At 44.7% G+C, this 27924-nt stretch overlaps 3 protein-coding genes across 5 annotated transcripts; 1 reads left to right on the forward strand and 2 right to left on the reverse strand.

Moving 5' to 3' along the window:
- Positions 1–27564, reverse strand: LOC118216211 (H-2 class I histocompatibility antigen, Q8 alpha chain-like). 3 transcript variants are annotated; one of them, XM_035397285.1, is made up of 9 exons: positions 27334–27564; positions 21930–22190; positions 20164–20430; positions 17167–17460; positions 16470–16775; positions 11010–11105; positions 10786–10803; positions 10055–10121; positions 9711–9875 (listed from the first exon to the last, which is right to left on the reverse strand). In XM_035397285.1, the coding sequence occupies exons 1-9, from the start codon at positions 27389–27391 to the stop codon at positions 9839–9841; spliced, it is 1404 nt and encodes a 467-aa protein (XP_035253176.1). In that variant the 5' UTR covers positions 27392–27564; the 3' UTR covers positions 9711–9838. The 3 variants fall into 3 exon arrangements, with proteins under 3 accessions (XP_035253177.1, XP_035253176.1, XP_035253175.1); XM_035397284.1 differs by having other exon boundaries at positions 9811–10121; XM_035397286.1 differs by lacking the exons at positions 9711–9875; positions 10055–10121; positions 10786–10803; positions 11010–11105 and adding exons at positions 1–11; positions 6282–6297 and having other exon boundaries at positions 16462–16775; positions 27334–27562.
- On the forward strand, positions 2351–5667 carry LOC118216216. The gene is made up of 2 exons (XM_035397291.1): positions 2351–3455; positions 5598–5667. The coding sequence occupies exons 1-2, from the start codon at positions 2385–2387 to the stop codon at positions 5598–5600; spliced, it is 1074 nt and encodes a 357-aa protein (XP_035253182.1). The 5' UTR covers positions 2351–2384; the 3' UTR covers positions 5601–5667.
- Positions 11406–15381, reverse strand: LOC118216214. The gene is made up of 2 exons (XM_035397290.1): positions 14423–15381; positions 11406–12831 (listed from the first exon to the last, which is right to left on the reverse strand). The coding sequence occupies exons 1-2, from the start codon at positions 14622–14624 to the stop codon at positions 11786–11788; spliced, it is 1248 nt and encodes a 415-aa protein (XP_035253181.1). The 5' UTR covers positions 14625–15381; the 3' UTR covers positions 11406–11785.
- Positions 27565–27924: the final 360 nt, after the last annotated feature.

Raw genomic sequence — 27924 nt, forward strand, 5'->3', positions numbered from 1 at the left:
CTTCATGTCTCCTGGTAGTTGGCCATGGACTGCAGGTCCCTGATGAAGATCTGTCTTCCCTTGTGCTTTTCTGTCCAGTGCTGTGTCTTTGAGCACTTTAGCAAAAAGTCTCATGCCCTCTCTGTGTATGTGGACATGGTCATAGAGATGCTCATGTCGGATGCTCCGGTGGTGTGCTACACGCACATAAGGGATCTGAGCACAGTTCCTTGTGACTTCCATGTTTATCTCATTGATAATCCTCTGAGGTACGTCTGTTCGAGGCAGGAGGGTAGATACGATGACCTTAGCTGTAGGATAGGTCTGTGTGGCTGTCTTCACCACAGTGGTCAGGGCCTTGGCCACATTAACTTTCCTTGTGCTGAGGTCATTGGTCCCTGCGTGTAAGATGATGTGGGAGGGCTCTCCCAGCGATTTCTCTGTTAGCAGGCGCAGGGCAGACTGAATGGTGGGACACCAGAGCTTCCTCACTCTTCTCCCAGGGAACAGCCGTTTCTCGTCTAGATGTTTCCCGTTAGAGTCACACAGGATGACAACACGGTCCTTTCTCCGCCGTCCTCTCTGTTGGTGAGAGCAGTGATGGGCGGCGGTCTGTTCTTTGTGGTGGTGGAGCCTTTTTTTTTAGAAGTATTATGAGAGACTGGGGAGGCTGGGGGGGCTGGGGGAGAGGGTTTGGTGATGTGTGTTTTGGTGCTGGTGTTGTGGTTGTTGTGTGAGTTGGTGTCATGGTTGATGTGTGAGGGTGTTACATTACATTACATTACAGGTATTTAGCAGACGCTTTTATCCAGAGCGACGTATAACAAGTGCATCAGTTCAAGGTGCAGAGGTGCAGAAAAACACACTAGAGTGAAGTAGAGATCATAGTGCCAGAAGTGACCACATAGATCAGGACTCCAACCCTGTAGGGTAACCTGTTCAGCAAATAAACAAGACAATCCTGCCAAGTACAAAACTAGCACTGAAATCACATTTGCCTAATCAGAATCTGTGTGGTTGGTAGTGGTAGTGGTAGTGTGTATGGGAGTGTGAGGAGGTAGATTCCTCTTCAGCTCCTCTAGCTGGTACTCCAGAGCCTGGTTGTGCTGCTCCCTCCTGAACAGTTTCTCCTTTACTCTCTTCGGCTCTCTACAGATCTCCTGGTTGGACTCTTCCAGCTGTCTGACTGTAGAGAAGAGCTGTTGGAGTTGGTCCACAGTGGGGTTTGTAGGCTGGCTGTGGATCAGGTTGAGGCTGCAGGTGGTGTCCTCTTTAAAGAGTACATAGTCTCTCTCCAGTTCAGAGCAGGACCCTTGGGGTACATCTTCACTGTTAGGCTTCACCTCTGACTCTTGTTTGAGCTTCTGGGCCTCTGCTTTTAAAAGGAGGAATTTGGTTTGGAAGTCGTTGAGGCTGGACTCTGGCCCTTGTACCGTGTCCGTTCCGTTGTGGTAGATGTTGACAGTCATCTTGAAGTCATCTTCTCCTTCCAGAGTCAGCTGTCTTCCTTTACTGATGCCTCCTTTCTTAATACAGGTCATAGCAGTACAGATAGAACTGTGCCATGCTGAAGGGTGGTGGGTGAAAAACAATAGGTTGCACCTGGTTCTCTTTTCTGTTGGACCGCTGTAGTCAGAGAGCAGAGTCTCTGGGTGCTCTCTCAGGATCCTCTCCTTTATTGCTTTTCTGGTCTTAATACACTTGATTTGTTTAGGGTAGATTATGTCAATCTCCACTTCAATTTTGAAAAATGCCTCTGCTTCAGCCTGCTCTGGATTAGCTTGGGCATCCACTGTGATATCACACATTCTGATGATAACTGCTGTTGTTGTTTTTTTAGCTGTTAGCTAGCAGTTGCCTTTCTTCTTTTGTTATTTTTATCCCTTTTCAAAATATTTTCTGCCTCTGTAACTTATTGTTCTTTGGTAAATGAACTTGATGTACTTGGAATCAAAAAAACATACTGTGGTGGAGTGGGCGTGGTTTGAGCGTCGGCTGCAGAGAGAGAGAGAGTGAGAGGAGCGGCTCTCGGACCCTTCGTCACAACTGTCAGCTGGAGGTAATCAGCGCCGATAATTGTTAATTGTTTAATTGCGCTGATTGCCTCTGATTGCTTTCAACAGTGAGCCTGGGGTTTTTAAAAGCACGACCGGAAGCCGGAGGGAAGGAGAGACGCGCCGGCGAGAAGACGGCGAGAGAAAGAGCGCTCTTGATTGCTTGTAACGGAGAAAAGCCACGGGCTTTAAATAAAATAGCACGCGAGTGCTACGAACTGAAAACAGTGTCTCCAGTGAGTGTGTTTGGGTTAGGAGGGGTGGCACTCATTTGCCACAGTGGTGGCCCGTGCGGGGGGCTCGAAGTAAACACACTGCACAAAGGAGAAAAAAAAAAAAAAGAAAATAAAAATGGAACACAGCCAGGAGCAGGGGGAACCGGCACAGCCAGTGATAGCGCTTGCGAGGATGCTGGAGGGGATGGCAGCAATGCAAGAGAGACAGGCGCTGATGCACGCCGAGCAACTTGAAGCTCTGCGAGCACAGACATCCCTGCAGACGCAGGCTCTACTGCAGCTGGCTGCTGCGGGAGAAACTAGCTCCCGCGAGCGACAGAACAAACCCCCCGTAGCTCTTCACTTGCCTAAAATGACCCCGGAGGACGATGCTGAGGCATTCCTGGAGGGGTTTGAAGTGGCAGCGAAGGCGAGTCAATGGCCGGAGGAGGAGTGGGTCGTCCGCCTCCTGCCCCTCTTGACTGGGGAAGCCCAACAGGCGGCGCACAGCTTACCCCCCACCGCGCGGGCTGTCTACCAAAACCTAAAGAAGGCGGTCCTGGACCGCCTGGGGTACAGCCCGGAAGAGCACCGGCGGCGGTTCCGTCAGACGGCTCTGGCAGGAGAGGACCGGCCATTCGCCTACGCCCAGAGACTGCTGGATATGGCCCGACGGTGGCTCCGACCGGAACTCCGGTCAGCCGACGGAGTGGTAGAGCTGGTGACACTGGAACGATTTATCGATGGCCTCCCGGGGGAAACAGCGAACTGGGTGAGGTGCCATCGACCGACCGGGTTGGCGGCCGCCGTCACCCTGGCGGAGGACCACCTGGCGCTCTACCCCCGCGGCCAGTCCCAGCACCAGCAGCAGCAGCAGCAGCAGCAGCAGCAAGGACGGGCAGACACGGCTCCGCGCCGAAGAGCCCCTCCTCGTTCCCTTCCTCCCCCCCTTCCTTCCTCCCTTCCCCGTGCCCAAACCCCTTCCTTTTCCCGTAACAACCCTTTTTTTGTTTCCCCAGCCCCAGGCTCAGTGGCGGCGGGGTTCGAACCACAGAGAGCTCCTCAGACGCCCGGACCGGGGTGTTGGCGGTGCGGACAACCGGGTCACCTGCGCCGAGAGTGCCCGCTCATGGAGGTGGGGCAGGTGGTTCGTGTTGTCGGCCCGCCCACCTCCGCTCCCGACCCAGACGGAGCGTACTGTATTCCGGTAAGGATTCAAGGGAGTGAACACCAGGCGCTGTTGGACTCAGGGGCTATGCAGACCATGATTCGACAAAGCCTGGTTCGACCCGAGGCGTTGTTAGAAGCATCAAGGGTATCTATAAGGTGTGTGCATGGGGATCTACACGAGTATCCTATTGTCTCAGTGGAAATTCGGTGTCAAGGGAAAAAGCATAAAATAAAGGCTGCGGTTAGCTCCCGCCTCTCGCACCCTCTGATTTTAGGCACTGATTGGCCGGGGTTTCGCCAGGCAGCTGGTAAGGTAGGGGGGGTGCGTTCACGACGGGTAGGGCTGTGTGATGTGTGTGCTGCTGTCAGCGGTGACGCGGGGTCGTCCGACACGGCAGAGGGGGAGCCGGCACCAGTGGAGCCTCCGGGGGAGACTCCGCAGGTACCGGTGTTTCGCCCCATGGAGGATTTCCCACTCGAGCAGTCTCGTGATGACACCCTACGCTTTGCCTTTGACCGCGTGATGTCCATTGATGGTCAACAGGTGCGCCCTGATGCAACACTCACTCACCCGTATTTTGTAATAATTCGGGATAGGTTATACAGAGTGTGTCGTGACACTCAGACTAACGAGGAAATCACCCAATTGCTGGTGCCTAAAAGCTCTCGGGAAATGGTTTTTCAGACGGCTCATTTTAACCCCATGGCTGGTCATTTAGGGTATGAGAAAACACTGAACCGGATAATGGCCCGCTTCTATTGGCCGGGCATTTGGGCCGACGTGCGTCGGTGGTGTGCGTCGTGCCCTGAATGCCAACTCGTAAATTCCCCGGCTATACCAAAAGCGCCGTTGCGCCCCCTTCCGCTAATGGAGGTCCCTTTTGAGAGAGTGGGGATGGACCTCATCGGGCCGTTTGATCGGAGCACGCAGGGATACCGTTTCGTGTTAGTTCTGGTGGATTATGCGACAAGGTATCCCGAAGCAGTTCCTTTGCGCAGCATTTCGGCAAAAAGTGTTGCGCAGGCATTGTTTCAAATAATCTCCCGAGTCGGAATCCCGAAAGAGATTCTGACTGACCAGGGCACCCAGTTTATGTCACGCACACTACGCGAACTGTACGGGTTATTGGGCATTCGTTCTATTAGAACTAGCGTGTACCATCCCCAAACGGATGGGCTGGTTGAGCGGTTTAATAGAACGTTGAAGTCTATGATCCGGAAGTTCGTTCATGAGGATAGCCGTAATTGGGATAAGTGGTTATCTCCTCTGGTGTTTGCAGTGCGGGAGGTTCCCCAGGCCTCCACGGGATTTTCTCCCTTTGAACTACTGTTCGGTAGGAAACCCCGGGGGATATTGGACCTAGTTAAAGAAAACTGGGAGGAGGGTCCGAGTCCTAGTAAAAATGAATTACAATACGTGCTGGACCTGCGAGCAAAACTCCATACACTGGGTAAGTTGTCACGGGAGAATTTGCTCGAGGCGCAGGCACGTCAGCAACAGCACTATAACAGAGGAGCTAAACTACGGCAATTTTCACCGGGAGATAAAGTTCTTGTGTTACTCCCTACCTCTAGTTCTAAATTACTCGCCAAGTGGCAAGGGCCCTTTACGGTCACACGGCGAGTGGGGGAGGTTGACTATGAGGTAGAGCGTACTGATAGAGAGGGGGCAAAACAGATTTATCACCTCAATCTCCTGAAAGCGTGGAAGGAGGTAGTGGCTGTCTCTCTGGTTACGGTGGATAAGGAGAGAGATGAGCTGGGTCCGGAGGTACCAAATTCACCCTCTGTTCGGACCACGCCCCCCTCCAATGGCTCCACCGCATGAAGGATACCAACGCCCGGATCACTCGGTGGTATCTGGCTTTGCAGCCTTTTAACTTCAAGGTGATCCATAGACCGGGTGCACGGATGGTCGTGGCGGACTTCCTCTCTCGCCCCCAGGAGGAGGGGGGGGGGGGGGGGGGGGGGTTGGTCATCGGCCGGATGGCTCCCCGGCCTAAGTCGGGCGGTGGGGGTATGTGGTGGAGTGGGCGTGGTTTGAGCGTCGGCTGCAGAGAGAGAGAGAGTGAGAGGAGCGGCTCTCGGACCCTTCGTCACAACTGTCAGCTGGAGGTAATCAGCGCCGATAATTGTTAATTGTTTAATTGCGCTGATTGCCTCTGATTGCTTTCAACAGTGAGCCTGGGGTTTTTAAAAGCACGACCGGAAGCCGGAGGGAAGGAGAGACGCGCCGGCGAGAAGACGGCGAGAGAAAGAGCGCTCTTGATTGCTTGTAACGGAGAAAAGCCACGGGCTTTAAATAAAATAGCACGCGAGTGCTACGAACTGAAAACAGTGTCTCCAGTGAGTGTGTTTGGGTTAGGAGGGGTGGCACTCATTTGCCACACATACATTTTCCAGTCAAAATTTAAATGTTTTGCAGGAGCTCATGTTTGTTGCTGCCAGTTGCCAGGTTACCATGACTACACTACATCTCTCTCTCCCTTCCAATGTCTCTTTCTCTGCCCACCTCGCTATCATTTTTCTCCCCCCTCTCTCGCTCTTTTCTCCCCCCTTCTCTATCTCTCTCCCTTTCTCCTATCTCTCTCTCCCCCCTCCCCCTCTCTCTCCCTCTCTCAGGAGGGAGCAGCCGATGACAGTAAGGAAGTGGAGGGCTTTCAGCAGCTGCTCCTGGCTCGGACGCAGGTGAGGAGGCGCAGGGCCGCTGGACTGAAATGGTTAAATATGACCTTGCTTCACCCACAGGAAGCAGAGACTGTCTCACACGCGCGCACGCATATATGACTGAATGTACGGTGAAATACTGAACTCACTTCAGCTACCTGCTGTTAGTCTCTCCAGGTTTTTGCTCTTGGCCTACTCTCTCTCTCTCTCTCCTTCTCTTTTTTCCGTACTGTTCTCTCCTCTTTATTTCCCCCTCCTGTCCCCCCCTTTATATGACTGTCTCTCTCTCTGTCTATGTAGAGGGACTAGGCTTGGGGGGGTCGGATGTGAATGTACAGGAGATGAAAGGGTAGGAGGGTGGGGTGGAATAAGGGAGGAAGGGGATGGAAGACGAACTGAACAGAAGAGGGAGGGTAGTGGTGGGAAAAAGAGGCCCTGTGAAAGGCGAAGCTACCCTGAGGCAGCTTTTCATTGGTCCTATGTCTGTGATTGACAGCTCTCTATATCTCCTCCCACTCTGGGGTTAGGGAAAACCAGTCATCATCACTGAGTCACTGCACAGCTTATTCCAGGTTCCTCTTTCCTCCCTCCCTCCATCCATCTCTGCTTTCCTCCCTTCATCTCTCCTTTCCTTTCCTCTTTATCTCACTATTCCATGCCTTTCTGACCAGGAGATTTTATTGGAATTCTCAGCACTGTAATTATAATCAAGTAATGAAGGTCAGAGGTCATAGGGCAAAGCTCATAGGTGACAGTGTAAGAATATCACGTTGAAGACACAAACATCTGAGTCAGTCAGTGTCTGTGCAAATATTGGTTCGGCCACGATAGCTAAAAAATACATCACACCATAAATGAAAAATCTGATTGCAAGATGCCCTTCAGAGCATGTATTTTTTTTAATCATAATTGTTTTTCCCCACACATGAAAGGCTTTTTTCATCTTATTCTGAAGTGGGGGAAACTGCCCTGGTGACACAATTTATAAGAGTAGCACATACATTTGGACAAAGATTGAGCAGTTGGTTGAGTTCAGTGGCAGTTGTACATCCTTTTCCCCCGTAAGTGTCAATTCCAAGTTCATTTAATGGAATAACTGTTGTAATCCTTTATTAAAAGAAATAAAAAATTGTGCAATCTCATATGAATGTACACATATAACACAGGCTGGTAACAGAGCTGGGGTGTCAGGGTCCTGTGTCTTCCCCTTGTTATTCCTGGTTGGGCCGCCAGATGGCGGCACCTCTGCTTTGTGTCTTGTTTAATTGTTTTATTGTTTCCAATTATTCCATTATTGGTTGCTTATTGTCTCGTGTTCCCTTCCCTCTCTGTGGCCTGATTGTTCATTGTGCCCTCCTGTGTCTCGTCTGCGTCAGATCTATTTAAGTCTCCATTTTCCCTGACTCAGGTGCTGGATCCTTGCCGGTTTGTTGCCTGTTCCTTGCCTGCCCTGTGTCTGCTCCTTGCCTGTTGCCTGTTGGTTGCCTGCTCTGTTCTCTTCGTTTTTTGGGACTTTGGTATTTTTGTTTTCTCGAGTTCTTTGAGGTTTTTCTTTGTGTTTGTGATAACCGCCCTGCGAGGCTTTGTTCCCTTTCCCCGTTAATATCAGTAAAGTTTTTGTTTTGCCTGTGTTGGAGTTTTGCGTTCTTTCCCCGCACTCTGCATCTGGGTCCATTCCCGCGCTCCCCTGACATGGAGTTTTTGTTTGTTTTGATTTTAGTGCTGTACTTTGAAAAATGCTCATTGTTTGCTTTGGTGATAGTCATTAAGTTCATGCCTTTGTGATGGTTATACACATAATTCTAAATATGTGAAAAGACTGCTGATTCCAGTGTTTTTATAACTGAATACAGTACTAGCAAACAACCCCAAATACAATTTAATGCCCACTGGTAAGTTCTTCAGAGCATAAGAGTGAGCTTGTGTTTAATCTTGTTGATTAATCTTCAGTAATTACAATAACCGGGTATGGAGGAACCACCTGTGATCATTACATTGAATTGCACACACCTGCTGGACTGATGGATCTCATCACTGTTCCTAAAGAAGCAAGAAAGACACAAGACTGCCAAATTTCATTTTAATTTTATTCTTTATCAACTTCTTCATACATATGCAATAGGGGTGAAGGGAAATGCCACTATTTGTATACAAACTGAATGAGCTCCACCATCACCCCTACATGAGGGACACTGAAATCAATTATAAACAGAAAAAAAATTCCCAATATAAAAAATAGGTTCTTCATTATGAACCACTGGATGCCATGAACTTTTAATGAAATACGAACTACAGAATGTAAGGCTAACACATTTGCTTTACATTTGCAGTACAGGCATTCAGCAGGCTTACACAACTTGTTTTGTTCATATAGCTAATTTACATTGCATCTGTATGGGTAGCAGCGATAGCCAGAGGCTAACAAAACATGGTGAAGCAGCAGTGAGGTCAAAATACCTCATGAAGTTTTTTTTTTTTTTTTTTTTTACAGTGCTGGTTCCCACAATGCAGTGCAAAATATGAACAGTGAACAAAAAATAAAAATACTAGAAAATAAAAACTACCTAAAAAAAGGAAAAATAAAGGATGCCATGAACTTTTAATGAAATACAAACTACAGAATGTAAGGCTAACACATTTGCTTTACATTTGCAGTACAGGCATTCAGCACGCTTACACAACTTGTTTTGTTCATATAGCTAATTTACATTGCATCTGTATGGGTAGCAGCGATAGCCAGAGGCTAACAAAACATGGTGAAGCAGCAGTGAGGTCAAAATACCTCATGAAGTTTTTTTTTTTTTTTTTTACAGTACTGGTTCCCACAATGCAGTGCAAAATATGAACAGTGAACAAAAAATAAAAATACTAGAAAATAAAAACTACCTAACAAAAGGAAAAATAAAGGATGCCATAAACTTTTAATGAAATACAAACTACAGAATGTAAGGCTAACATTTGCTTTACATTTGCAGTACAGGCATTCAGCACGCTTACACAACTTGATTTCCTCATAGCATTTACATTGCATCTGTATGGGTAGCAGCGATAGCCAGAGGCTAACAAAACGCGGTGAAGCAGCAGTGAGGTCAAAGTACCCCATGAAGTTTTTTTTTTTTTTTTTTTACAGCACCGGTTCTCACAATGCAGTGCAAAATATGAACAGTGAACCAAAAAAAAAAACCCCCAGACTTAATGCTAAAGCAAGAAAAGAATGGGGGGGGGGGGGGGGGGAATTAGGACCCAAATGCAAAGGGGGAAAAACTCAAACTCCAAAAGGTAAGAACAAAAGACTTTACTTAACAAAAAGGGAACAAAAGGGAACAAAAGGCCTCGCAGGGCAACTCTTCAAACAACACAAAGGAAAACTTCAAAAACACAGGGAACACAGGAAATCCAAAAATCCAAAAGCGCGTGGAACACAGAACATGGCAGGAACACACAGGGCAGGAACATGAGCGACCAAACACAACCAGACACAACCAAACAACCAGGGATCCAGCCCCTGAGTCCGGGAGACGGGAACTTAAATAGACAAGACACTGACGAGACACAGGAGGGCACCATGAACAATCAGGCCACAGAGAGGGAAAGGAAAACAAGACAACCAAAAACCAACAATTGAACAATTGAAAACAATAATACAATTAAACATGGTACAAGCAGGACACAAAACAGAAGTGCCGCCATCTGGCGGCCCAACAAGGAAAACACAGACAGGAACACAGAACCATGACAAGAAGAGCACACCTGTTATAGGCCTGAATCAGTGTCAGTGGCTGCAGGTTGGGTGGAGTTCCCTGAATCACTGTCAGTGGCTGCAGGTTGGTTAGTGTCAGTGGCTGCAGGTTGGTTGGTGTTCACTGAATCAGTGTCAGTGGCTGCAGGTTGGTTAGTGTCAGTGACTGCAGGTTGGTTGGTGTTCACTGAATCAGTGTCAGTGGCTGCAGGTTGGTTAGTGCAGGTTGGTCAGGAGTTTGCTGAATCCGACTCTGCAGCTGCATGTTGTTTGAGTTCTGGGATATTGGGTCAGAGGCTGCAATGAGAAGCTCAGTCAGAACCCCAGTTCAGCAGAGCACAGTGTGGCACATATCACACACTCAGGCTCATATCACACACTCAGGATCATATCACACACTCAGACTCGTATCACACACTCTGACTCATATCACACACTCAGACTCATATCACACACTCAGCTCACATCACACACTCAGACTCATCACACACTCAGGCTCATATCACACGCTCTGACTCATATCACACGCTCAGACTCATATCACACACTCAGGCTCATATCACACACACAGACTCATATCACACACTCAGCTCATATCACACACTCAGGCTCATATCACACACACAGACTCATATCACACACTCAGCTCATATCACACACTCTGACTCATATCACACACTCTGACTCATATCACACACTCAGACTCATATCACACACTCAGGCTCATATCACACACTCAGCTCATATCACACACTCAGACTCATATCACACTCAGACTCACATCAGACTCATATCACACACTCAGAGTCATATCACACACAGACTCATATCACACACAGACTCATATCACACACTCAGCTCATATCACACACTCAGCTCATATCACACACTCAGACTCATATCACACACTCAGACTGACATTCATAAGCACTGAGTAAAGAATAGGAGTAAATATACTCACTGCTTGTCCTCCCGTAGTCTGGAACAGAGACACACAGAGTTAGAATCATACACACAGCATGTCTGACTGTAACTGTGAAACTATTAAACTATGTGAAATGTATTAGTGTGCCAGCTTTATTATGTGACTGCGCTGGTGCCTCTCAGAGTAAAGGTGTGTCAGTGGGTTTGTGTCTGTTACTCAGTCTCACTGTGTCAGTATCTCTGTGTGGCAGTGACTCTCACCTGAGCTTCTCTTTCTGCACATGACGACACCGAGGATGAGGATGAGAGCGCCCACCACACAGCCGATGATGACGCCCCTGCCTTCAGGACTATGCGCTGCAGTCAGGGGGAATCACATTAAACACACACACACACACACACACACACGCATGTATACGCATACACACACATGCACACACACATAAACAGGGTTCATACACTTTTTCACCAATGTTTTTCAATGACTTTTCCATGACTTCTCCACAACCTTTAACTGAATTTCCATAACCAAAACAAATGACTTTCTCAGTCGGACGATTTAAAATTATTTAATGTAACACTAAGTAAAATTAGGTCTGCATCTGAAACATATGGTGCCTCTCTAAAACAAATAAACACCAGACAGACACACTTAGATACATTCTCTCATATTTTAATTCGAATAGTTGAACATTTCTGCCAATGTCTCAAAAGATAAATAAAAAATGGCATCACATTTTCTATCAGAGAGCATGAGAAAAAGAGAGAATGGATGAGAAAGACAGAGAGAAATAGTGCATTGGGGTAGGAATGCCAGTGCTAACTACTGATTCCCCAGCTCACAGTATATGAGTTGTCAAAATAAAAAACACATAATATAAATAAAATAAATAATTCTTCCAAAGTGAACTTCCACTCCTAAACTTAGAGATGGAATATGCAAAGTCTGGAACTCAATGTGGAACAAATCTTTGTACTGTGAGTGTCCTTGTATTCACTTTTAACAACATTTTAAATGGTAACAGTCACATGGCAGCTTAGTGCTTCATCTCAGCGAGCTTCTCATCAATTTTCTTTTCAAGGTCTTGAAGAGATGCCTTCTTTTCTTTGGCAGTGCGACGCAAACTGTTAGATTTTGTGATGAAAGTCAGTTTACCAATGGATTCAGCTTTGTCAGCGTACTCATCTGCCGACTTCTCCAGTGCACTAATGTCGTTCTCTACTCTGGCCCTCTTCTTTTTAAGTTCATCCAGCTCATCTGCAAGAGCCTTTCTTTTTTGCACACTCTTTTCCTTATCAGTGGCCCTCTTCTGGTCATCCAAGTAGCTGTGGTACCTTTGTCTTGCTCCAGAAACCGAGATCAAAAGCTCTTTGGTGAGTTGCACATTAGTTACACCACCAACAGATCTGATATGGCCAACGATGAGCCTCTGAGCAACCAGAGAGGCCTCCTTCTGATTCTCCACAATCAGCTCCTTGTTGATTGAGAACCCTCTCTCAACACTCGCCTGTCCATGAGAGAGAACTAGCAGCATCTTCACCACATGCCATACCTTGGAGAAAGCTTTGTTGGTTCCCATTGTCTCATGTAGTTGAGTGTCCACTCTGTCTGTCTTGGGGTCAAACTCCCTGAAGCTGGCTTGAAGGGCAGCAAAATCACAAAACTCTCCAAATTCTCGAAGCATGTCATCGCACGCTGACTCCTCCACATGGTTAGCCCCAACAAGGTGGTGTAGCATCCTTTTCATTTGAGCCAGGCACACTTCTTTGGATTCAGCCATGCATCTTGGGTCAAGGCACCGCATACTTCTCACTAGCTGGTGGTTCACAGGAGCCTTATTCTGTAGCTTCTCCAGTATTGTGATCAAGAATGTTTTGCATTCCATCTTAAGTTCCAGTACCTGCCTCTCTGATATATTGTTGGTGGATTTCAGTTGGTTAAGACAGGTTTCAGCTAAGAATCCCGGGTTGATTTTGGTGGTATCCTTGTGTAGGCTGCTGTCCTGCAGAGGGATATGGAGAAGCTTCAGGATTGAGGTGGCCTCCTTCAGGGGTTTCTCTTTGCAGAATCGCCTCATGAGTCCTGTGAATGACATAGAGTTGAAATTAGTGTGTAAAATTCAAATGCAACTGCCAATATGTACACAAAGAGATGGAAAAATATTTAGTCTATCTATACAAATGAAATAAAATAGCATATTCTGTACCAACTACATATTTAAACTCACTATGCTGAAACAATTAACAGAATAGATTAATCAACAGAAAATGTATTTAAATTTTATTTTAATAGTTTTGTAATGTGTTTTTTACATGTAATCATGTAAAAAATTCTGATATGTGCCATTTACAACTTCATCAAAATTGTGTTTGTCTTTGTTCCATATAATAAAATGAAGTTAGGTTCCTGACTGCTGGATAAAAAATAAGTTATTTCAAGATGATTGTTTTATCATAATATTGTACTTTACCACCTTATTTTTCTGGCATTTTATAGTCTAAATCAATTGCATAGATTACATTACATTACATTATAGGCATTTAGCAGACGCTCTTATCCAGAGCGACGTACAACAAGTGCATAGGTTTCATGATGTAGAGGCGCAAAAGAAACACTAGAGTGAAGTAAGGATGAATCAAACAATTGTTAGTTGCAGCCCTACTCACGCTTACTCTGAATGGAGTACTCTGTTTGGGGTGTGGTTTTTAATCCAGGCCTTCATCCCTGCCCTGATTCTGCTATATTTTAATGTGATTATTTATATTTGTATCTAATTTTGTATGTATTATAATGCGTAATGTAACATTCCTACTGGCACTACCATTTCTTGTACCAGGTCTCTACTGAAAAAGAGATTGCATCTGAATGACACCTGGTAAAAATATAGGTTAAACTTTAACTGTATTACTTTCATAAAGCCATATTAAAGGTTTGATTATTTCAAAGGTCTGTCCGATGCTGAGCCACGCTCAAGCTGATTAGTCAAAACCTTCAAATTAAATTCTAACGATTGACGCTGAACCTTTATCCAACCTTCAATAGGCTATGGCTTTAGGAAAGTAATCAGGATGAGATCTCTAATGTTTAGCTAATTACGAAAAAGAAGAAACCAATTAAGCCTTGTTTAAAACCTTGAATTTAACCAAGCTAAAATAATCTAAACCAGACAAAATAGCTTCTCTATTTTGAGCAGAATTTAACCAACATATGTAACCATAGCTACATGCTGAATCGGTAGCCAACTTAATGGAAGTAGCCTAGTTAGTACCTGCAAAAAGTTTTATTTTGAGGGAGAATTACCCAAACATATTATCGACCTGTCTATATTTTAATATTTGGTCTGTCGGACAAATGGGCAGTCACTCTCTCCCGCCATGATTTAGACTATTTTCCAGGGGGGAAAAATAGGTGCGTCGACAGTGCGTCTAGTTAATAGAATGAATAGAAACACAATGCTAATATGGAAAATTCACTAACCATTAGAGTCAAGAAAATAAATACAAAGATGCCCATAATCGCCTAAAATACTGCTTTTGTGCTTGCTCACCACTAATTTCGAGAAAATACCATAGACACAGGTCAAACTAAATATTAGGCCTATAGCTACATATCTTCAGATAAACAGAGGGAGAGACAGAAACAGAGCACACACATATGCTATGAGATTCCTTACCTTTCATCAGTTGAAACATATCCTCGCTGAGGAAGGGTAACATAGGCTTATCCGTCTGATAGAGGGTGAGGAAGGGGGCGATCTCTCTTGCGATGCTGTTGAAGATCATCACTTTTGGGATGAACAGAGGATCCTTGGAACTGTTTTTCACAGCCTCAAAAGACTTAACCTTAGGATCCGTTAGATCACCCTTACACACCATCTCTACGAAGGTTGTCACGTAGGGCCAAAGCTTCAAAGCTCGGTCAGACACACTAACATTTTCAAGCCAACGGTGTCTTCAGAGCTTGAGCATCACGATGCTGCATCCAGTGGCGGTGACAAAGTCCTCATGACGAGCAGGACAATCGTGGAAAAGCCAGTATAGGCTTGAGAGTGTATGCTCAATGTCCCAGCCGGTAGCTTTGCATCCATCTCTGAACGCGTTGTGCAAGATATGCAAACCGCAAGAACCAATGTTGAGAAGCGATTTGTCCACCTGCTTCTGCATCTCTTTCTGTGTAAGTTCAAATGCTTTCCAGTTCACGTGTGGCCCGTCCATAGACAGCTGGATGAGGTTATTAACTCCTGTCTCGGACAGCGCTTTGCTCATCTTTTCTACGATATCAACTGCAGTGGAATGTCCCAAAAATTCCGAGCCAATGTATTTAGTCTTTACTTCTGCTCCATCCCACAGCCTCGCGTGTAAATACATTTGTTTAGACTGCAAATGGTGGTTTAGGCTTTCGTCAAACAGCACTACATATGCCGTTTGTTGGGACACTTCTGCCAATAAGAGTCTCTTAAAATACGGAGCAAGCCCAAATGTGCAGACATATGCACACTTTCTCTCACCGCAGGAAAATCTGGCTGCAATCTGGCTGTCCGGGAACATGGCGACGAAAAGACGGCTTGTGTCCTCGGATGACTTGAATGAGTAGTGCGAATTCATGATTTTTAATGCCCACAGTATCTCCGCTTTGAGCGTTTTTTGTTGAAACGTCTAAACGGGTCTGTTTCTTTGCTGTGGAAACTGCAGTAGCGTCACTGGATGTCTTTGCAGCATCACCGTTCATAAACTCACGAATGGGAATTGCGCGGCTAGCAACAGCGGCTGCGGCCTCATGCTTTTCCCCTTCATGTGGCTAGCAAGCGCCGCCTCGCCCATATTCGAAATATCGAATGTTTTACAGCATAGTTTGCATTTAGCACGTCTTGGGTCAGTGTCTTTTGTCAGCCATAATTGGTACTTATCCTTAACAAGCCATATATTACTGAAGCTGCACTTCCCAGGCATACTGTGGGCACAGTAGGCCTACGTTTCCTGACTGCTACATTAACGGAAACAACTGTAGGCTAGTGCGCGTGCCTGTAAACAGACTGAGCCAGACCGAATTAACTTCTCACACCACCAAAATACCGCGAAGGTTACGTGCCAATTTACGTTTTATTACTAGCCTATACATACTATTTTTTTATGATTGGATTAATTAGTAATTATATTTGGTGCAACTTTAGCTATATTTCCATTACTTTTCCAAAACTTTTCGAAAAATATTATTTTACATAACTTTTCCAGGGCCTGGAAATTGCATTTTAAATTTCAATGACTTTTCCAGGTTTTTCATGACCGTACGAACCCTGCATAAACACATACAACAAACACGCAATTCTTGATTAATACATTACATATTTCACATCTTCTATAATGAACTTGTGTCTAAGCCATCCCTGACTATTTGTGCTAATCAACGGTGAGTGTGGTGATTATAGTGATTATAGAGCTCACAGTACACAGTGTAGTGAGAGTCAGAGGTCCTGAAGAGAGAAGCGCAGTGTGTTCCGGCTAAACCTCTCTGTGTGTTCGTCCTGTTTTTGGCGTCAGCAGGGGTGGGGGTAAGGACGTATATAGCAGGTCCAGGGGTCCCTAGAGGTGGGGTGGGTGGGCATGTGTGTGTGTGTGTAGGGGGGGGGGGGGGGGGGGGGGGGGCTCTTTCTAAAAACATTTTCTGCACAAATTATTTCTACATCTATTCCTGAATCGTGGGATGGACACTCGCTCACTCACTCTTGATATCTGTGTTCCTCTTGATGTTCTCCTCTTTGACAGGCAGAATGATGTCCTGTTTCAGGCTCTTGTGCCGTACAGTACAGGTGTAATTCTGGCTCTTCCAGTCCTCAGGCTTCACAGTCAGGTTAGATGTGGTCTGGAAAGTTCCGTCCTCGTTGGGCACCGTCTCCCCCAGCTCTACATCCAGGTCCTCTCCGTTTCTCTGCCAGGTTACCATGATGTCACAGGGGTAAAATCCGGTCACATGACAGGTAACACCAGGAGAGGAGGAGTCCTTCTGCAGCAGAGAGACCTCTGGAGCAACTGAGAGAGAGAGAGAGAGAGAGGGGAACAAATTTTATTGTTCAATCTAATTTACACAGGCAGTGGATGATTTTTGTTGGACCATGCATTTGTAAACTTGACAAAGGTGAAAGTTTTCATTTAATGTGTTGAGGTGGAATGGAACACAGGATTTGTAATGTTTTACTGATAATTGTTTTTTATTTTTATTTTCTGTTTTGTCTTTTTTATGTAACTTTTTATTTTTACCCTTTCCTTTCTGTTTTTGTAAATAGTGGGGATTTTGGGGGTATCTTTTCTTTTTTTTATTATTAATAAAGAGAACTTAAAAGTCAGTCTCTCTCTCCCTCCCTCTGTCTCCCCAACCTCTCTCTCTCTCACTCTCTCCCTACCCTTGCTCTCTCTCACTCACTGTTGATGTTCTCCTTTTTGACAGGCAGAATGATGTCCTGTTTCAGGCTCTTGTGCTGTACAGTACAGGTGTAATTCTGGCTCTTCCAGTCCTCAGGCTTCACAGTCAGGTAAGATGTGGTCTGGAAAGTTCCGTCCTCGTTGGGCACCGTCTCCCCCAGCTCTACGTCCACATCCAGGTCCTCCCCGTTTCTCTGCCAGGTTATGGTGATGTCATGGGGGTAAAATCTGGTCACATGACAGGTAACACCAGGAGAGGAGGGCTCCTTCTGCAGCAGAGAGACCTCAGGAGCAACTGAGAGAGAGAGAGAGAAAGAGAGAGAGGGAGGGAGAGAGGGGGGGGGGGGATAGAGGGAGATTTATTTGAACATCACACAAAATATAATTTCAGAAACAAATAAATAAGCAGTAACCTTCATTCCATGGCAATGTTTGTAAAAGGGACAAAGAAGCCAAAAAAGATTTTTAAATCAACAAATGGTAAATGGTAAATGGACTGCATTTATAAAGCGCTTTTATCCAAAGCGCTTTACAATTGATGCCTCTCATTCGCCAGAGCAGTTAGGGGTTAGGGGTTAGGTGTCTTGCTCAAGGACACTTTGACATGCCCAGGGCGGGCAAATGCAGTCACAATAAAAACAATACAATAAAATAAAACCCTCAGAAAACAGACAACCAGTAAGATAAAAAAAAAGGTAAAATCAATAAATTAAATAAGTAAAAACACAATAAAATCAGAGTAAAAAACAAAACCATTCCAGTTTGAACCTAGTCCTACATACTGTTGCTTAGAACCATACGTTGTGGCCCCCTTTATCATCCACCACACAAATAGCTTCATTTACGCATCAAATATTCTGGGAACTACTTACATTGCTATGCAAGCTAAAATATGTGTGCTCTATACGAAGACATTGTAAAACCATCCCCTAAAAACCTGCAATAGATCTGTTACTGTTTTATCCTGTTCCTCCTTGTGATCAAAATTGCAAGCTTTGCTTGCCCAAATAGGAAATTAACAATGAAACTTGTGTTTTGCACTGTACCCCGGACCTAGAATGAAGACCCTCATGTCAAAAATCACCCCAAGCCTCCCACACGATCACTTAACAAACCAAACAATGATGACAGACGATTATATTGCACAAACAGGTGGTGCGCAGATTTCCCCCTCCCCACAGAAAGGGCAGCCCTCCCCTAGGGGATGGTCTACATGTGCCAGGTGTCTACTAGTGGCTATGGCTCCAAGGATCAGCCTCCACTGGAGGTCTCCTGACCACTTTGGTACTGGTGTCTTATACAGCAATGTCCAATTCCTTAAAGCCGGTATAAAAATTGGTCCCAAACCCTGCCAAACACCTGCCCTCACCTCCCCCAGGGAAAGAAGGTGCCGAACCTTCACACAAACAGTGTACAATGCCCTCTTGCTCACAGCCTTAAAAACCCCCAGCAAGGGCATCCTGCAGGTTAAAAGCTTCCCCTGTTCCTCCTGCCAGTCCCCCACCGCTGCCTGCACACAGATGGGTGGGAAAGCAGGGGTCTTTATACACTGAAACACAAGCACAGCACCGTCTTTTTCAGATGACGTGGATAAAGCTGCCCTTATTCCCACTAGGATCCTCTCCACCTCGCATACCCACCGGTGCAGCAATGGCAGCCATGTCTGTCCAGCCATTGTCCTCCAAGCTCCACAAGTGCGCCAGCTTCATCATATAAGCCCTTACATAGTTTCCCTTGAGGCCAGCCAAGACTTGCGGTGACACCCCCAAAGGTCCCCCCGTTGCATAATAAAAACGTCTGACCACGCCCTCAGCATAGAGGAACAGAAGTCTGGAAGGCCTGCGGCTCTTGCCCCCCGTAAGTTCATTAAAAAAAGGTGCCGGTCCAGCCCCCAGCCCCCTGCCTTCCTCAGCAGAGCACAGGCGGTCTCCCTCCAGCTCACATCGGCATGATAGAGAAGCCTCTGTGCGGCCTGCAAGCGTAAAGTCCTCACACGGCTCTCCAGGTCAATGGTACTGGTGCGTTTCCCTCAATGCATTGACAAGCTTATGGTATAATGAACAATACCAGGATTTGAGTTGACGATATTTGCCATGGTTAAATGAATGTAACATGGTTCTGTTTGTTCTACAAATACTTTTTTGCTTGTTTTCTGATTCACAGTGGTGCAGTGGGTTGCACTGTCGCCTCACAGCAAGAAGGTCCTGGGTTCGAATTCAGCCTGGGCCTTTCTGTGTGACATTCCTTGAATGTCTTTAGCCTAGGTGTATGTAAACTTTTGGCCTCAACTGTATTTAGCTTGTTAAATGTTTAGTTGGCAGAAGTGCTGTGTGAACAATGGTGTAACCGATTTAGTATAACAAACAAACCTGCTGTAGGTTATAGCCTAGGCTACTCCCACAACTAAATTGTCTAGCTATATCAATACAATACATTTCATCTTCATATACTTTAGTGTAACAACACTTAAGCTGTGATATGAACCCATAATATTATTATATACAAGACATAATTGAAATTGCCTTTATAATCGTTAGCTATCATTATCTAGCTATAGAGCTAGTTAGACTAGGAAATTTGCAAACTACCTAGCCAACAGGTTATACATGCTGTTCTCCCTTAGGCTACAGTAAATAGTCTGACAACACATAACTTTAGATGTTCTGTCTTTGGAAATATAACTCACTTCAAAGCATTTGAAACTTTTATTATTAACCACAAGGAAAAACACCAAGTTAGCCCACCAGTAGCAGCAGCTCAACTATGCGGCAATACTGAGCCAACCAGCCCCCCAACGCCCCCCAGCCCCCGCCTTTTGAATATTTTTTTTTATATATATAATGCCTTGAAAATATTTCCTGTACACATTTCTTGCCAATGAAGCATATTTAATTGAACTGAAATTGAGAGAGAGAGAGAGAGAGAGAGAGAGAGATAGAGAGAGAGAGATAGAGAGAGAGAGTTCTGCAGTAGAACTCTGCTCTCAGTGATGCTGTACCTGTCCTCCCCAGGGCGATCATCCTGTAGCTCACGTACTTCTTCAGTGCCTCAACGCAGATCTGGGTCAAGTACTGCGTGTCATTCTTACGCTTAGCTAAATTCCACTTCACTGCACTGATAAACAGCTGCTGTGCAGGTGTAATAAAAGGCCAGCTTTTCATGTCTTCAGTAGGAACGTCTTTCCCATGGTATTCATAATGTTCAATCTGTCCTGGATCTCTGGTGTCATCATCCCGCTGACAGCCATACTCGAAATGGTGCACAACTGAGGAGAGAAAACACATGGTCACTGCACACATCCCACACACACACACACACACACACTGTCACTGCACACATCCCACACACACACACACACACACACACACACACACTGTCACTGCACACATCCCACACACACACTGTCACTGCACACATCCCACACACAAACACACACTGACACTGCACACATCCCACCCACACACACACACACACACTGTCACTGCACACATCCCACCCACACACACACACACACTGTCACTGCACACATCCCACACACACACACACTGTCACTGCACACATCCCACACACACACACACACACACAGTCACTGCACACATCCCACACACACACTGTCACTGCACACATCCCACACACACTGTCACTGCACACATCCCACACACAAACACACACTGACACTGCACACATCCCACCCACACACACACACACACACTGTCACTGCACACATCCCACACACACACACACACACACTGTCACTGCACACATCCCACACACACACACACATTGTCACTGCACACATCCCCCCCCACACACACCCATTCTCTCTCTCCAAGTCACCTACAGCACACTCACTCACAGAGCTCTGATCCCACTGATACTGCAGCATTAAGCTCTGATCCCACTGAGACTACAGCATTAAGCTCTGATCCCACTGAGACTACAGCATTCAGCTCTGATCCCACTGAGACTACAGCATTAAGCTCTGATCCCACTGATACTACAGCATTCAGCTCTGATCCCACTGAGACTACAGCGTTAAGCTCTGATCCCACTGATACTACAGCATTAAGCTCTGATCCCACTGAGACTACAGCATTAAGCTCTGATCCCACTAAGACTACAGCATTAAGCTCTGATCCCACTGATACTACAGCATTAAGCTCTGATCCCACTGATACTACAGTATTGGGACTGTTTGTGAAATTATATAATCCTTCAGGACTTTAATTATTTCATATTGCAAATGCTGAGAGCACAGAGGGAGCTGTATATTTTGTCATATTTTTTTTTATTGAAAAGATGGAACAAAGTGCCGCGATCCCATCTCTAACTGTAACTCCCCTTGCATTCCACCCATCTGAATAATGTACACGCAAAAGGAGAGCTGTCCACTCTCCTTTTGTGGGGAAAATACATGGAAACTGGTGTTTTTAACATGAGAAGAAAACAAGAATAGAGAAAAGTAAATAGTGATATACGTAAGACATAATCCCCTACGAGGTTTGGTTACAGAAGCAAAGTTCCCGATAGCTGACCACCTCTGAGGGAATTACCCTGCTGATTACATGGCTAATTACCTTATACAACAATATACGTTCAGACATCAAGCTACGGGGTCAGTATGTGTGTATACACATGTTTTTGTGTGTGTGCGTCTGTGTGAGCATGTGTGTCTGTTTGTGTGTGTTTAGGAGTCTGTGAATTTGTGAGCAGGAATATGTATGATCCACATGTGTATTTTAATGTGTGTGTGTCTGTGCTTACCCTGGGTTGAGCTGTAATGCTGCATTGCAATTCTGACATTGGCTTTGAAGGTCTGGTGTGCATCAAGCGCTTTCTGAGTCTGTTCGCCCCAGTAATCTGCTCCCTCATTCTCTCTTATCCACGCAGTCGTGGGAATCATCCTCCTGCTCTTGCTGTCATAGTATGAAAACACCTCATCATCCAACAAACCCTCGATGGTGAACTCTGGGGAGTCAGTACCCCCAGTGACAGCAGTGCAGACGTACTTCAGAGAGTGAGAGGCTGTGGACGCAAACACACCTTCATTAGAATCGAGTACAAAATAAATTAAAGCATTTATTAGGCACGCTTACCTAAACAGCATCAGACTACATTTTTCATTAAATTAATTTACCCAGCTTGACATTTCGGAAATCCTGGTCCTGTCGCACAAATGCGCACAGATTCAAAGGTACGTCTGAGAGACTACGCACGCCATCGCTTGGCAAACAGGCCAATGGATGCCTGTTCTGAGGTCTCCGGGACCGTCGCAGGGCGGCGATATTAAAAAGATGCCGGACTATATATTTACGATCTGCATCTTTTTAAGTTAGTCTTGGTTAACCTTAGCCTACAGTTCGGAGTTGCCTACTGCCTACGGTCCACGTTGTCTGGATCTTGTTAACGACCACTTCAGTAACGTGTTAAGTTACTAATAGTATCCTTTGTGATGCTTTTTAGTTATAGAGAGTGCATATTGTAGTGATTACCCCAGTTTCTGACTCTAAACATCTGTAAGGAACAGGAGGACGGCCATTCAGGCCAGAGGATCATCTTGCTGGGTTACGTCTACCTGCCCGGTGAGATCCTGCATCCTGTGATATACCTGTACATATGCTTATATCTCCTTTAGCACAAATAGATCTACTCCCTGCTTTCCTGTAAAATAAACGCCTTCTCGCATTTTACATATCACTTTATGCTTAACTGGGTCTTCGTTGATACTGAGGTGGCTTAGTGTCACGTCTGGTAGCGTACACCTGGTTATTAAACGCAGGTGAGTTACAGGTCGTAACAGCTACTGAAACCTGCTTAACCCATTCTATTTGCTGTGACAGATCCCTTTTTATAGCGTTTCTGCTACATTCCAATCTACTGCTACTTCACACCAGGCTGGCCAGTGGAGGATGGCCTCCCCCTCTATAGCTGGGTTCATCTCAAGATTTATTCCCATTGAGTGTTTTGGATGGCCCCACTTTTTTCCTTATGTACTTTCTTTTTGCTCGGTCACTTGCCTCGCTACTATGTAAAGTGTATTTGTGACAGCTTGTGACTATACAAATAAAATTGAATTGAACTGAATTGAACATACACACAAACACCAAAACAGGAAATGTACAGGGTGCCATATTCAAAAGCAGAAAGACAGGACTGTTCCCAAAAAAGATGTGAAACTGCAGGACAGGGAGGTATAGCAAAACCTCCGAAAGACACACAAATGCCCATGTGTCCCCACAAACAAATATAATGTTGAGAATTTCCACGGCAGATGAACAAAATTCCTGCCAAACCCACACCCAAGTAGCGCGTATATGTGTGTTAAACCTGTTCAGTGATAATCCTTAAATACTGTAATGCTACTTCCTCAGAAAGGTGCTCTTTAAGGTAAACCACTGGTCTTCATTGAAAACTTCTACAAACATTAATCTTTTTAATCTTATCTAAGATAGTATTTCAAGAGGTATATTAGATTACATTTCCCTTACATACCACCGGGATGTGTGTCATTACCAAAAACCTGAAAAACTACATTTACGGAGTGATTTCACGGTGCTAAACTAAGGGCTACGAATCTAGTCCAGAATTATTCCTACACACTGCCATTGGTTACTAATAATTACCTTTAACGCCGGGCACCCACCGCACGCGTAGCGTAAGCGGCGTGTAAGCAGCACGGCGAAGCAACACGGCGCGGCGCGTAGCGTGTCTACACAGGTTCCGCTTGTGTCGCGCAAAGGCTTGCTTAAAGCTCTATATTCCTAGTAGCTCTCGCAGTCTGCAGTGGGATTACATCGTGTATTTCACGTTTGTTCACGACTGTTGATTATGGGTTAAATGAATACTTGGTGAGAGACCTTTTTCAGTTTAATTTGGTAATATTTTGTTAACTCATGTAAATACGTGAGAAAGTAGGCCTAAACGCTTTAAAGAATTACCATAAGCTTAAATCGCAACGTAGCCTACATAATAATCAAACAAACTGTATTAATTTATTTGCTTGGTTAACAAGTGTGCCAACTTTATGAAGAATATGTAATGGTCATAATAATAATAAATAATCCATAATCAACCATTGGGAATTCCCGTGTCGTCTTGTTATTCACGTCAAAACATTTATATGATCAGATTTAGTAAAATCAGTTAATCGTCAAAAAGATAGCGTAACAGTTTAAACTTGAAGGGATATGAACACCACAACGCCATGAACACCGGAAGCTTTGACGTAGCCTACAAGTGCAATAAAGGCTTGCTTTACAACTTAATTTATAAATAAAATAGAACAGAAGCGAACAGAAGCGAAGAACTACGCTTCAGTTCGCTTGTGTCGCACAAGTTTCGCAGCCGGTCCGCGACCCGTTCGCATCTGGTGTAGAGGACGTCGCCCGCTGCCGTTACAAGTAAAAAAGATACAAATGAATATTATCTATTGTTGGCTAGGGGGACTGTTTTTTTTTTTTACCTAAGTCTATAGGGTTGCATCCTACAAGTGTTTGCACCTTTATATGCACTTTTTCTTTCCAAATTCAATTCAAAATTCAAAATAACTTTAATTATCCGTTAGAAACTTAATTTGTGTAAAAACGTCAGTGCATACAGAACACATTACCGGACAAATGACAACACAGGGTAGACAACATACAAGTGCAGCTTAAAACAGTTTAAGATGTCCACCAATAGGGTTAAGTATGCTTACAAAAATGTCCATAAGTAAAATAGTAATAAATAAGGTCAAGCACCCAAGCTAGCTCAGGCATTAATGAGTCTGACGGAAGTAGGCACAAAGCTTAACATGGCCTGCTTGGTCTTGAATGGGAGTGACCTGTATCTGCGGCCTTAAGGTAGGTGGCTGTATTGGTTGTGTAGTGTGTGTGTAGTATCCAAGGCTATTTGTAATCCTTTTATTTTAGCCCATCTGCTGCTTAGTGATTCTAGGTCCAGTCCAATGATTTTGCTGCTCATTCTGATGATTTTGTTGAAAGGATTAAGGTGGATGTTACTCAAAGCACCAAACCAGGCTGTTATGTTGAAGGTGATAGTGGGTTCAATGAAGCACCTGTAGAAAGCTAATAGAACTGATCGGTGGACCTGGAGTTTATGGAGTTTCCTCAGAAAGAAGAGGCGTTGCTGACATTTGGAGAAGATGATTTCACTATCAGAGATATGATATGCGAATAAATGCAGTTTAAAATACGTACTCTGACAAGATGCAAACTTAGAGCGGACAGGCAGGCGTTAAATAAACTAATTAAAAGCCCTGTCATGGTAGTGCACTGTGAGGACACCATATTTACAGCCCACGTTTTTTCACAAAAAATACAGAAAACGACAAAACTGTCCCCATGCAATTTGTCTATATTCTCACAATCCTTCTAACTGTTTATTGCATTAAAACAGAATCTATATGCCCACCCCTCCAAAAAAAGCAATTATGCGACATTCTTTTCTCTCCACAATATACATATAAAATAGTCAAACTTTTCCCGGAGGAGGCAGCGTGGATGCCTCAGTGCCAGGAGAACCAGCTTTCCCATTCTGTCGAAAAAGTCACTTTTAAACCGGTTGCCTGCATATGAACAAGCTCAGACGTGCAAGCTCAGAAATGCCAACTCACCAAAAGCCTCTCGTTCACCAATATAAAATAAAGAAGCGAACCAGCGTCATCAAGCTCTAGGGCCAAATCAAACAGGCCTACGATACAGGCCTACTGGTGTATCCTCCATGAAACTATTTTATTTTGTTTATTATTTAATGGTGTATTTGTCTATGGGCTAAATTGCTCTTCCTTTCTTATTGGTTACACTAGTAGGCAAAATAATTTACACAACTAAAAGTTACATAAATATTTTTAAGCAATGAAGAAACCCTTTTTCACAATTTAGAACGACAGCACTATGCTGTGGTTAGTATCCTGTTCAGCCACAAGTCAGCTATATTTCTCACAGATTAAAAGATCATTTTATTGAGAATGATTGATTAGTAATGTTTACACTTCCAATATTCTGATGGGCTAAAAGGTTTGACGTTCATTCAGAAAGTGAGTTTGATGGATTAAACAACATAATTAATCTGTCTGTGCTGCCACATTCTTGCATTAATGACCAATAGACTAGCTAGTTCCTCACTTTCCCTCACTCTCAGGATCTTTGTCTCACTCTAATCCCACATTCTGAACATTATACATTCAGAATGACAACGACGTCCTAAATGGTTGTAAAAATACTTAATGCAAAGTGTATGTATTTGGTGTGCTGTGCTGTAGCATTTTGCCAGATTCTTGTTCATAAATTGATGTATTTATTGTTCATACTAATCAGAATTCCACGTAATTTCTTTATTACCAATGTGTTTACATAATAATAATAATAATAACAATAATAATAATAATAATAATAATAATAATAATAATAATAATAATCCATGATCTGTGCCCTACCAATCAGCAGTCGAACTTTTTCAGTTTTGTTCTGGGCACGATGTTTTAAATCAACAAGCTTTGCTTAAAACTATATTCCATTTGTTGTTATCCCATTTGTGTAAATAAAAAAACATTTGAACTCCAATTAGAAAAGACGGCAATTTTCCGATTTCATACGACGACTTCTAACAATAACCTTGCAAGCGTACTAGCTTGTGCCATACAGCCACTACAGATGATTCAGAATGCCGCTGCCCGACTCATCTACAACCTTCCCAAATTCTCCACGTCACTCCTCTGCTGCGATCACTCCACTGGCTACCGGTAGCTGCCAGGATCAGGTTCAAAGCCCTGACCCTTGCCTACACTGCAGCCAACAGGACAGCCCCCATCTACTTGTAGGACATGATTCGATCCTATGTGCCTGCTCCACCACTCCGCTCTGCGGCAGCAGGGCGCATTGTAACCCCTCCCACCCGCCCAAAGGGATCACAGAGCTTCTCCACCCTAGCTCCCCAGTGGTGGAACGAACTCCCCGTTCTCATAATCCTCACTTTGCCTGACATTATGTACACAAAACTTTCTGCATGTATTACTGAACCTGTGTTTAGTAGTTGTCTATGACCATGAAATGCACTTTTTGTACTTTTTGTGTATAAAAGCATCTGTCAAATAAATGTAATGTAAATGTAATGTAATAACCTGCATTTATTTCAAATAATAGGCTACGCATAATTCAGTTTAACTTACCCGCATTTGCCGCGAAAATGCCACACAGCACGACCCAAAGAGGAGCGAGTACTCTCATTCCGAGGAAAATGTTCAGTTACATTATTCAATAAAATAGGACCAGCTTGTGTTCTTCAGGTCTTCATGTCACCCCTCGCCGAGTCGCTTGAGGAGCGATAAGTATGGCGTCAATTTGCATCTGCACCTTAGGACCGCTCCTTTTTTTTTGTATGTTGCATCTGCACGTCAGGCAGAAAGTTTTTGTTTTTGCCTTTTCTTTTTGTTTTTGTGTTTTGAACTTCAGAGCCACCGTACAAAACCACTTTCACGCACGCAAATTTCAACACCGAGAGTAACGCCGGGCACCCACCCACGCGTAGCGTAACGCCGGGCACCCACCGCATGCGTAGCGTAAGCGGCGCGGCGCGCGAAGCGTGTCTACACAGGTTCCGTTTGTGTCGCGCAAAGGCTTGCTTGAAGCTCTATATTCCTAGTAGCTCTCGCAGTCTGCAGTGGGATTACATCGTGTATTTCACGTTTGTTCACGACTGTTGATTATGGGTTAGGCTAAGTGAATACTTGGTGAGAGACCTTTTTCAGTTTAATTTGGTA

Source organism: Anguilla anguilla, chromosome 17 (assembly GCF_013347855.1).
Source record: "Anguilla anguilla isolate fAngAng1 chromosome 17, fAngAng1.pri, whole genome shotgun sequence".
Lineage (NCBI taxonomy): Eukaryota > Metazoa > Chordata > Actinopteri > Anguilliformes > Anguillidae > Anguilla > Anguilla anguilla.

What these genes read in the sequence shown, in the direction of transcription:
- LOC118216211 (XM_035397284.1), bottom strand. Translation starts at nt 27,391, where the DNA reads ATGAGAGTACTCGCTCCTCTTTGGGTCGTGCTGTGTGGCATTTTCGCG. An exon ending in GCATTACAGCTCAACCCAGG is followed by an intron (nt 20,431 to 21,929) that starts GTAAGCACAGAC and finishes TTCTCTCCTCAG; the next exon opens with TTGTGCACCATTTCGAGTAT. An exon ending in GATCGCCCTGGGGAGGACAG is followed by an intron (nt 17,461 to 20,163) that starts GTACAGCATCAC and finishes TCTCTCTCTCAG; the next exon opens with TTGCTCCTGAGGTCTCTCTG.
- LOC118216214 (XM_035397290.1), bottom strand. Translation starts at nt 14,624, where the DNA reads ATGGTGTGTAAGGGTGATCTAACGGATCCTAAGGTTAAGTCTTTTGAG. An exon ending in TATGTTTCAACTGATGAAAG is followed by an intron (nt 12,832 to 14,422) that starts GTAAGGAATCTC and finishes TGTCATTCACAG; the next exon opens with GACTCATGAGGCGATTCTGC.
- LOC118216216 (XM_035397291.1), top strand. Translation starts at nt 2,385, where the DNA reads ATGGAACACAGCCAGGAGCAGGGGGAACCGGCACAGCCAGTGATAGCG.